We start from the raw sequence: 12,493 nt of genomic DNA, 5'->3' as shown, positions 1-12,493 counted from the left end.
ATGATGATAACTGTGTCTTGACCGTGTGTCAAACAATTGAAAACACTGTTAGGTATTAACTATTAAGATCGTATTTTACAAGAACGTAAAAAACTACATATATTTTTCCTAAAAAAATATTAATTGTATGTAGGTATTGCATGAAGTGCCTTAAGAATATAATGATTAATTAAAGTGTTTCGTACTTTTCTTGATTAAATTTTGAGTAGTTTAATCATAAGCCCCGATATAAGTACGTGAATTTTAGTTATCGCGATTTTTCCGGAACGTATCCATACGTATCCCTCGCGTAAATCGGAGTTACTATAATTATAATATTGTGAAACAAGATTCATTGTGCAGATTATTTCAATTTTTTTCATTTCCATTCATGTAAGTAACATTTTTTTAACAATATTTATCAACTAATTACACAGTCATGTAATTAGTTGATAATTGTTTAAAAATTGTTGTTGTGTTAAAAGAACATGAAATTTCTTTTAAAATTCTATCAACAAAGTATAATTTGCAACTAAACTTTAACCTGTTGATAGAAATATGAAAGTTCTATATAATATCTCATGAAGTTAAAATGGGTGTGTAAAAACAAAAATATGCAAACAATGATCGTTTAATAACAAGTAGATAATTATTATACTGTATAGTAGGCTCCGCATACGGTGCCAATGATGGCAGCTAGAATGCTGACCCAAGCTGTAGCATATATCTGCTTCATAGACAGCAACTTACCAGCATTCCACATTATAAACCTCAAGCCGATAAAGTAGTGGTACATGAATGGCGCAGCTATTAACATTCTAGCTGCTAGGATGCAGTTCTCAGAAAGGTCTAGACTTTGAATCATGGAGACGTAGGTCTCAATACCGTTGGGTAGAAATAAGGCTCCGCCGGCGAGAAGGAGCGCGTATCCGTAGAGCATAATTCCTGGAAATCACACGAATAGGATAATGTACGACCATGTTTCAAAAGGTTTTTGGTTGAATGACTAGCTATTTATATATAAATACGAGCGAAAAATTTTGGATCCCTTCTGACGATAAATGCGGAAACGTAGGTGATTGTTTTGTACAGTTATAGTTTATATGGTGAAGGAATCCATCGAGCTAATATTATTTTGAAATTATGCTTTTATCATACATTTTTTAACAAATAAAACATTATACAGAGTACAACACACACACTAAGAGATTTTGATTGACAAGCCTATAAAACTCTTTTATTTATGGTTGAATGAAGGCTGTTGTCAAATTGAAAATAGATTTCGTTTTTTATGGAATTTAACTAGGCAATTCTCTCTATTAATTATAATTCTAGTAATTATAATTCCAGACATTTAAAATATTATTTATAATATACACTTGATTTTTTTCCGTGTATTTTATTACGCGTAGGTACAAGTAAATAACGGAGATCGTATTTTTTACGTAGGTATTTTTACTAACCAATAAGACAATTATTATTGAACAAAGCAAGTATTTTTACAATAAATAAAACCGGCCAAGTGTATGTCGTGCCACATGCAATATAGGGTTCCGTAGTACCGCTAGTTTTTTATATTTTTTGTATGGTCAATAAATGCACATTTATAACGTGCTTTACACTACTAATACTAACAACATCATCTCAGTTACGTTCAAAGGACTTTGGACGAAAAGTTCCTTTGTACTTCTATGAATACATTTTTTTAGTTGATCAACTATTACACAATAACTTATGAAGTCTTCTTAGCCGTAATAGTTTTCCTTTTAAATTCAGCATATTTCCTACTGCCGTGAATTTTTCCAAATTTCCAGAAGCAACCGTTTAGCTGTGGGGACATTGGACTTTTTTTCCACTTTAAAACTTCATATTTCACGAATGGATCCCTATATCGGAAAATGATCTTTGAATATTCATAATATTTTTAAGAAACCTATCCAACGACACTGCACAAGGTGGGGTGGGCACGAAAAAAAAATCACCCCTGCATTGATGTGTGGTACCGTAAAAAAACTTTTTTTAAGATTTTATATACCATTTGTCGGCATCATTAAGATGTGCATTCGTGCCGTATTACAGCTTTGTAGGCCTTATATTCTCTAAGCAAAACCGCGGACAGACAGACAGACGGACACTGGACAGACGGACAGACAGACGGGTGCGTCCGAGACTATAAGGGTTCCTTGTTGACTACTAAACCCTAAAAATTGTTCCCAAAAATGCGACTAAACGGAAGCTCAAATTTTTAGATTATAATAACCACTCAAACGAAAAAGAAAAATGATTTTAGGTACCCCGTTTTATTTCCCCGACAAAAACCAACAGAGGGGCCGGTCCACATGGCGCGTTGCGTCAGCGTTGCGTCGACGCAGCGCTGCTGTTGCGTTGTTTTACATACAAAAAAATATAACCAAAGTGTTCACAAGGCGCGGCGCGCTGCGTCGACGCAACGCGCACATGACGGCAGCAGCCCCCAATACGAAGCGAGAAGGGTTGTTTGTACTCGTTGCGAAATCGCGTCGGAGCGGCAGCGCTCAGTTGCTGGTGCGTTGATAGGGAGCTGCGATGTTTCGATAAAATGCTTGCCGCGAATGTGCGTCGTCAGTCGTCAGTCGTCGTTGCGGCGACGACGGTACGTTAAGACTGCGTGGCCGGCTATGTATTAAACGACGACGTAACGCGCCATGTGGACCGGCTATAAAAACAATAGCTTTACCCGTCGCACGCTGGACTATAGACGTCATCGCAGGCAGAGTCGGGGCATAAATAGTGACATGGGGTGACATGGGCCTGTTCAGGCACATGTTCTTTTCATCATGGCTCATCGGAGGCGGTTTCTTGTACTGCTCATATGTCACCCCGTGACGGCTTGGAGTATTACACTCATATCTTTTGATGACACTGAATTGAACAGGAGCTAATAATCTGAAATACAAAATTAAAGTAACATCTCAATTTTTAAGGTCCGCACTTCAAGGGTAAAAATTGGACTCTATTCTACGTTCCATACCGTTATAGAGCAAAAATAGGCCAAAAATTGTGTATGTGTATTGGAGCCCCCTTAAATTTTTATTTTATTTTATTATTATTCTTAAATATAGAAGTAGACATATAATGAAGGCCTTTATGAAAATATCAAGTGCCTACCTGTTGGTATTTTTTTTTTTTATGAAATAAGGGGGCAAACGAGCTAACGGGTCGCCTGATGGAAAGCAACATCCGTCGCCCATGGACACTCGCAGCATCAGAAGAGCTGCAAGTGCGTTGCCGGCCTTTTAAGAGGGAATAGGGTAATAGGAGAGGGAAGGGAAGGGAAGGGAAGGGAATAGGGGAGGACAGGGAAGGGAATAGGGTAGGGGATTGGACCTCCGGTAAACTCACTCACTCGGCGAAACACAGCGCAAGCGCTATTTCACGCCGGTTTTCTGTGAGAACGTGGTATTTCTCCGGTCGAGCCGGCCCATTCGTGCCGAAGCATGGCTCTCCCACGTATATTTTGATTATTTATTGGTATTATTGATATCGAGCAAAAAAGGCCAAAAAAATCACGATTGTTGTATGGGAGCCCCCAATAAATATTAATTTTATTTTGTTTTTAGTATTTGTTGTTATAGCTGCAACCAATTTATATAATCTGTGAAAATTTCAGAACTCTATCTATAGCGGTTCTTGAGATACAGCCTGGAGACAGACAGACAGACGGATAGATAACGAAGTCTCATGAATAGGGTCCCGTTTTCACCCTTTGGGTACGGAACCCTAAAAACGATTGAATAGTGTATTTTATACAAAAGATTTCGACGTATTGCAGTATAACTATACTACAACTAAACATTATATTTATTACTTCCCGTGGAGTGGCCCGCATTGGTCTGTCCCGTCGCAAAAGCTACGTCCCGTAATTTTTAAATCTATAATATCTTCGAAAATATTCATTTAAATCATGCTGTAAAGGGTCATGCTGTAAAGGGTCATATAAATCTATATTAAATCAATAATGTATTTATAGCATTTAATTGAATAAGGATTATTGCCGTATTGGTTTAAAATCGCTTCGAAAATTAGCCATTATTTGTAGTAAAAAGTAAATGACAAAAAAATAATATTGTGGGATATCCATATGAGATAGACATCTACTATCGCGGAGTTTTCTGTAGACCTTTTCATACTTATAGTAGGGAAGGGGAAGGTGCTAATTTTGTAGTCACTTGAGCGTCACGGAGACCTAGTAGGTTTTTACATTAGGTAAAACTGATAAAAAAATAATAAGAGCGTTTTTTATTTTAGCGGTGGGTTCAGAAATTGCAGCCATTTTAAAGTTTTGAAAAAGCAAATATATCGAGAAAAATGCTTATTTACGTTAATTATAAATATATTTTAGACAACAAGGACTTAATCATATTTTAGTTTAGTGCAAAATAAAATATCTGCGAAGCTTAGTTAGGGAAATATGAAGCTTTATTTTTTATATTTTAAAATGTCCCTACAGGCTTACCTAACCTTTGAATCGTCAGTGCTTTATATGGAAGCTTATTTGGGGTATACTAAACACCCCTATCTTAATCTGACAGATCCGATGACATTTCAATATTTAAAAAACCCACCACGTGAGAAATCTTATTTTTATACCATGATAACTAGACACATGTCGGAAGCCCATACAGTATGTTAATATATCTTTAAACGAGCAATTCTTGTATATATATATAATTGGAATCTCGGAATCAGCTCCGGCATGAAATTTAGTATATAGGGAGTTTCGGGGGCGATAAATCGATCTAGCTAGGAATCATTTTTAGAAAATGTCATTTTATTCGTGTTTTATTGGTCAAATAGCTAGTACAAGCTTAATCGAACACGCTCGAGCTTGCCCCGAAATCCCCTCTGCCCCTCCCCAATTATGTAGTATGGTATAAATTATTTTTAAATTCTAGCTCGTATACAACTGATATCATAACACAATTGAGGATTTTACGAGTACCTACTAGAGATCATCCAATGGTCGAAATTCGACCTCAAATAAAATATTGAATTATAAGTTTTAGCTTTTCTATTGATATTCTATTGGTACAATATTGACTTTATTATTTCTTAAGACGTCATAATTCCTGCGACAGTCTCTTGAAATAAAATTTTGTAAAAAAATGGAAATTGAATAATTTGTATAATATTACCTGAATCAATGCTGTATTGCTCTTAAAATATTATTAATATGTAATTTGTTCAGATTTTAATTTATAATTTATTTATTTTTAATTTATGCTCATAATATAATTTATAACTAATTTTAAAAACATTATTTATTGTAATTTTGCATGTTGCTGTTAACACTATAATATTAATTAATGTTGTATTGCCTGTAAAGGTGTGTGCAATGTGCATCAGGTATTGAAGACTCATCTATATTTGATATAATGATTTAGTCCTATATTTTATATATTTTTTATAGTCTTATATATTTTCTTTTTCAAAACTTTAAAATGGCTGCAGTTTCTGAACCCATAGCTAAAATAAAAAACGCTCTTATTATTTTTTTATCAGCTTTACCCAATGTAAAAAAAACCTACTAGGTCTCCATGACGCTCGAGTGACTACACAAGTAGCACCCTCCCCTCCCCTGCTAATATAGAGGGACTCGAATTTTGACTTTTAATTGGGATTAAGAATAGAGCAATATGTTTTGCTGACCCAACTTTATTTGCCAAAAAATTTCTAGCAAAAGCGGGCCCGCCAAAATGAATATCTATATATTAATACGTGAGCAAAAAACTTTGTATCCCTTTTGACGAAAAACGGGGAAACCTAGGTGAATGAAATTTTGCACAGTTATAGTTTACATGGTGAAGGAGTGCATCGAGCTAATATTATTTTGAAATTATGCATTTATCATACATTTTTTTAACAAATAAAACATTACACACACTACAACACACACACTAGGAAAAATTACAGATTTTTGAGTGACAAGCCTATACATACGAATTATACTCTTTTATATTTTATGGTTGAAGTCTGTTGACAACAAGATGACAAATTAAAAATGGATTATAGTTTTTTTTTTATTGAATCTTAGCTACTAGTAGACAATGCTGACACGGCCAGTCTGAGATCAGCTGAGTCCCAGAGACAAGAGTTGAAAAAAATATGATAAAGTCAATGTTTTTTAACAAAATATCGGTAGTAGTCCTAATATCGTTGTAACTAAGGTTGAATTTCGACCATTGGGCGATCTCTAGTTTACTTTAATTGTGTCAATAGGTCAACTAAATGTCCAAACTAATATAAATGTGATCAAAAATACGATATAGATGACCTGAATTTTGTAGCGAATATTCTAATCTAGTGTCGTAGTCGTACAGGAACGTTCAGCTCATAAGAATATTATGTACATATAGTTTATACTGTATATTATACTGCATTTGCAATTAGCACAGAACTCGTCGGAGCCTAATTGCCTGTTCTTAATACCTCATAATAGTCATATATAATTTCAATATATAAACGAAAGATATTATAAAGCACATGGAAGGGTACTCCTATGAAACATGCATTTCAAATAAACGGAAAATATATCACATCAATTTTGAGTAACATAATATTTATTCCATTAGCTACTTTATTGCGACCGAATCCGATATTGAATTTCTTGATGAAATGCAAAGGACATGTCTTATTCAATTCGAATTCAAATTATTTATTTCAGACATTCATCCATATTTTAGTTGTTAAAGTTACTTATTACCTACTATGAGAATGCTCGAAATATACAGTAAGTACTGTAATCTTGCATTTTATTTTTCCTATTTCAGCTAATCAATTAGAAATATTGAATTTTAACTGCATTTTATGGGTGAAGCCAAACGAGCGTAATTTGTGAGTTGTGAGACGCAGAATTTCGGCTGGCAGAAATTCTGGCGCATTCAGTTTCATACAAACTTTTGTATGTAGCTGAGTCATGATTTGTATGAAAAGATGCGACCGAAATTCTGCGACTCATACTTACAAAATTACGCTTGTTTGGCTTCACCCTAAGAGTAGTTTTCAATGCGTCAATAAGCGCCAATAACAGGTGCACTTCTTCGGTAGACCATCATGGTCACCTGTGAACTGTGAAGATATACCTGCGCAGGTAGACTGGAATGTGTGTGGGAATAGACCTGTGCAGATTTTGAGCCTGCGCAGGCGACCGGCGCAAAATCGAATCAATTCTTTCGAGAAACACCTGCGCAGGCATAACTGCACAGTACACAGGTGACCTCTTCGGTATACCGACATGGCTTACATAACAATCTTAAACATTCGCATTTCTGTTACTTTTGAGGAATAGTCAAATTCTAGTGAAATTGATAATTTTACCCTGATTTGCTCCACATGCTCGAGGTGCAGTGTCTCATAATTTTAATAAGATAAGACATTTTGCAATAAATTACCAAACAATTTTAACTGAGAACAAAACTACTTTGAAGTTTATATTTTGACAATATCCGATGTATTTTTTTTTCTTATAATGGCACTTCGGATATATAACCATGGCCAGTGTCGAGTATAATATTATAGCGGGAAAACCATGGGAAAACATACATTTTTTTCTATATCGTCGGATCAGTCAGGTCTAAAGTCTAGTCAATGTCCAAGACGTATAAAGTCAATACAGTCAAGAAGTCAAGTTGGTCGTTTCACTAAAGTGGTAGATGCTTTATTTTTTTTTTTTGGGCATAAGGCCCACCACACATTCCCACCATTGCAACTCCTGAGTCGCCAGGATCAACAGTGGTAGACGCTTTACTGAAACTTTCGATGGAGTTTTGGAGGGAACACAAAAGAGCACGTTTCTGGATATTGCATCACTTTCCCACACTTGTGCACGGTAACGAATTTCTAATGGTTAATATGAGGTTAATATCCTACCAATATTACACATTAAAAACCTCTTAAAACATGATTTTGTTTTATTTTCCTAAAATTGTGTTATTAACACGATTTTAGGAAAATAATACAAAAAGAAATCGCCTATTTATGTTTATTTTCTTAGAAACTAATAATTATTTAAAAAAAATAAGGATAGGCATAGGGATAGGCCCAAATTATAAACGCTTATAATTTGGGCCTATCCCTACTTTTTACTTTACTTTTAAAATCAAAAATGAAAACGATATCTTGAAAAAATAAGATAGTTTTCAGCCTTGCCGTGCAAAAAAGTGGTTTGAGAAATCCAGTCAATTATTTAATAGTTAATACCAATGGTTAAAGGTTAATATCAATAAAATAATTTTCAAAAATATGTAGAATTAGGTTGGCCGTGTAGTGCATCGGAATTCCGTGAGTCTGTCGTACAAGTTTGTTTTTTTCACGCGCAAACGCGCTGGCTTGCACTCCAAACGTACGTGCGGAATTCGATCCGTTCGAAAAAAAACGGACGTGTGCGTCAGTTAACGTATTTCCGACTAATTCCATGCATTCGGATTTCACAATATGGAAAACAAATTCGGAAATTGAATGCACGCCATACGGAAAACCCGTGTATGCGGCCAGCCTTAACACTTTCCCTTTTTTCCGAGCAGGATGAACTCCGAACTTTGTACGTTTCGAGTGCAAGCCGCGCTGGCTTGCACTCGAAACGTACAAAGTTTGCGAGTGAAAAAAAACGAACGTTTGCGCTCGTCTCACGGAATTCCAAATCAAAATTCCACAGTAGTAAATCGAACATGAAAAACTTATGTATGTGTCCAGCTTTATATTATATCGTTAAACGATTAAACATGGCAATTCTTGACTACGCTTACAGAATGCACTTATATATAGATTTCTTACATTACTTATATATTCCTATATATAGATTTCTTACAAAGTTATCATCTTCTTATTGCTTCTTATATATAAAATTCTCGTGTCACAATGTACCGTTAGTTACCGTACTCCTCCAAAACGGCTTTACTGATTTTTACCAAATTTTATATGCAGATTCAGTAGGTCTGTGAATTGGCTAATAGCTACTTTTTATATTGATATTGTGCATTTCTTGAATAAATAATAGTAAATTATTACAAGTCGAGACTGACGGCGATCATTATATTATGTTTGACGGGTTAATGAAAGTTAAATTAAGGTTTACCATTTATGACGTATAAAAAAAACTACTGGCTAGATCTCGTTAGTAGTTTTTATAGTAATGTACATCATATTATATTTTTTTTAGACTTATCATGCCCCTACTTTAGAAGTTAGAGGGGGGGGGGGGGCACACATTTTTCCATTTTAGAAGAGTCTCTTTCGCAAACTATTCAGGTTATAAAAAAATGATACTTTAAACCTTAATATGATTTTTGAAGACCTATCCATAAATACCCCACACGCATAGGTTAGATGAAAAAAAAATTTTTTTGTTTCAGTTGTAACTATGGGGACCCCTAAAATTTTCAATAATTTTTCCAATTTTGTATCAAAATCTTAAAGCGGTTCACAGACTACATCTACTTACCAAGTTTCAATAGTATAGCTCTTATAGTTTCGGAGAAAAGTGGCTGTGACATACGGACGGACAGACAGACAGACAGACAGACAGACAGACAGACGGACAGACAGACGGACAGACAGACAGACATAAATTGAACATGAATTTCAACTAACAAGTTACAGTACATTAAATATCATATTTTAGTAAAGTATGATATTTATTTATTATTATTATTATTTATTTTATCATAAGTCCTGACTAGGGTAATGAGTTCATATTTTCTTAGAAAAGTAATTTCTCATTAGTTGATATATTTCTGATAAGATTTTCCTTCAACATTTTATTCGGGCTTAATATAGTTTTCTCCGTATAGTTATAAGTAGTTATACAACGCTTAATTGGTTCGCAGAAATCTTAAGTCGTCAAACGTGAACGTCGTAGACGATCCCCCTGTACACATTTGTAATCGCTTGTAGGAGGCCGTATTAAAGCATTAATAGGAAATATCAGTAAATTGCTTCGCCTCTTTGCTATTATAGCTAAAATAGCAAATGAACGAAGCAAATTTCATTGAAATAAAATCATATTAATATCAGATTGGCAATGCGATCAAAGCTTGAGGCACTGCCGTCTGCATCCAGGAAAATTTCTGCTCATATTATGAAAATTCAATTTTGTTATGGCTGTCTTGGTGCGTATAGTTGAGGATGTAAGCTCTGGAGTGTGCTTCATTAAAATAAACCTTTTACTAGATGACGCCCGCAATTTCGACAAAATTCGTTTGTTGCGCGGGAACCTTACATTTTTCCGGGAATTCAAGTTTTTGGGACGGGACTTCAATTGGCCTTAAAGACTTCAATTATCTCCATACCCAAAAAATCAGTTCAGCGGTTTTAGCGTCAAGAGGTAATTTATAGACAGACAGACACACATATAGAAAGACAGACACACTATTGCATTTATCATATTAGTATATAGTACCTGGATGACCGAGCTTTGCTCGGTATAGCAAACACTCATTGACTTCGTGTTACTTAATAACGCCATCTGCTGGTCGTTAAAACGTAGTTGCTCGCAAAATAGTATTATTATTCGCCAATAGATGTCAGGAAGAGTCATATTTTTCAGTTTATCGATTATCGATAAAACACGAATAAAAATACATTTTCTGAAAATGATTCCTATCTAGATCGATTTATCGCCCCCGAAACCCCCTATATACTAAATTTCATGAAAATCGTTGGAGCCGATTCCGAGATTTTAATCTATACTAATATTATATATTATAATACGAGCTTTTGCCCGCGGCTTCGCTCGCGGTAAGAAGTATCATTTTTAATATAGGTATCAAAGTCTCAGCCCGATCGATTTAAAATTGACAAAGTTTCATACAAACTTTAATCTTATACCCTTGGGGATAGAATTGATCAAAATCATTTCTTAGCCTACGTCATAACATCTACCTGCATGCCAAACAGCCCGCTCCGTCCAGTGGTTTGGGCTGTGCGTTGATAGATCACTAAGTCAGTCACTCAGTCACCTTTGAGTTATATAAATTTAGATAAAAAAAAAATGAATTGAAACAGAGTATATATATTAAGTTTGGATTTATATGCGTCTGCCTGACCGCGTGGTTTGGCGGCTATACCTCGAGCTACAACCAGCCTAATAATTATGTAAGTTCCCCTTCTACTATGTCAACATAATACACATAATGAGACATTGCTATTTAGACACTAATCTAGTTTCTCAGGTACGCTACAGGTAGTAAGTCAGACTCAGTATAAGCCAGGTAATCCTCTTACAATGCTCCTGTACATTATTATATAATACTAGCTGTTGCCCGCGACTTCGTCCGCGTGGACTTCAGTTTATAGCGCGCGATGTCAACAAAATTGGTGTCAAAAGCTTTTATAAAAAAACCCTGGTCAATCATTAAATAATTAAATCAATACAGCTGTGCAGTGTGCACACAATAAGTATTTCATTTTTTTATATTAAATTTTATATTTTAGCCAAATTTTAAAGCTTATTTAGCCCCCCAATTACACAACTTTACCCATAAACTATTTATCATTGATAGGTTTAAGGTTACGTCACTGCACAGATAAAGTACTGAGTTATTTAATACCGTAGAATAGATATAACAATCGAAAAAAATCAAAACTTAAATGTAAGATGATACCACCTCTTATAGAAAGACTTTTAAGCAAGCGTCAGCGTGATGTAGAAGACGCACGGTGCCATCTATTATGAATTTTTGGAACTAACTTAATTTGAACAAATTTACGCATTTTCACCCCCTTACAACCCTTTTTTCCAGTAAAAAAGTAGCCTATGTCCTTTCTCAGGCTTTAGACTATCTGTATACAAAATTCCATTACAATCGGTTCGGTAGTTTGGCGTTTGGCGTGAAAGCGAGACTGACAAACAGACAGACAGACAGAGATACTTTCGCATTTATAATATTAGTATAGATTATGTACACACTGCACAGCTGCTTTTGGGTATTTTGATTAATTAAGGGCCGCGCTACACCGGAATGGCAGCAGCGAGGCGAGCCCTTTCAGCGCTGCCATTCCGGTGTAGCGCGGCCCTAAGAGGGGTACCACTTACCAGGGTTTTAAAAAGTGTTTAAATTTGACACAAATTGTGTTGACACCGCGCGCTATAAACTAAAGTCCACGCGGACGAAGTCGCGGGCAACAGCTAGTTATGAATAAAAACAACATAATATAATAAAGTAGGTATGATTAGTTCTGTTACAATAATGAAGTAAAAATTAAAACGCCATCTGTTTTCATATATTAGAATTAAAATGTTGATTGCATTGATATGTTTTCTGGATGGAATATAGGCCAACACGGTACACTCGAACTCCTTTTAATAATAATATGATAATATTATTAAACATAATATTCTAACGTATTAAAAACTATGAACAAAAACATAAATAACTAATAAGTATGATTAGTTCTATGTTACAATGAAGTAAAAAATAAAACGCCATCTGTTGAATCGTATTAGAACTAAAATGTTCATTGCATCGATATATTTTTG

General features: G+C 35.0%; 1 protein-coding gene across 1 annotated transcript; it reads right to left on the bottom strand.

The window, feature by feature from the left end:
- Positions 1-618: 618 nt before the first annotated feature.
- Positions 619-7,422, bottom strand: LOC121738941 (succinate dehydrogenase cytochrome b560 subunit, mitochondrial-like). Its single transcript, XM_042131227.1, has 3 exons — positions 7,336-7,422; positions 2,696-2,904; positions 619-924 (listed from the first exon to the last, which is right to left on the bottom strand). The coding sequence occupies exons 1-3, from the start codon at positions 7,392-7,394 to the stop codon at positions 632-634; spliced, it is 561 nt and encodes a 186-aa protein (XP_041987161.1). The 5' UTR covers positions 7,395-7,422; the 3' UTR covers positions 619-631.
- Positions 7,423-12,493: the final 5,071 nt, after the last annotated feature.

The sequence above is a fragment of the Aricia agestis genome, chromosome Z, assembly GCF_905147365.1.
Source record: "Aricia agestis chromosome Z, ilAriAges1.1, whole genome shotgun sequence".
NCBI lineage: Eukaryota > Metazoa > Arthropoda > Insecta > Lepidoptera > Lycaenidae > Aricia > Aricia agestis.
This window is presented reverse-complemented; position numbering and strand designations above follow the sequence as displayed.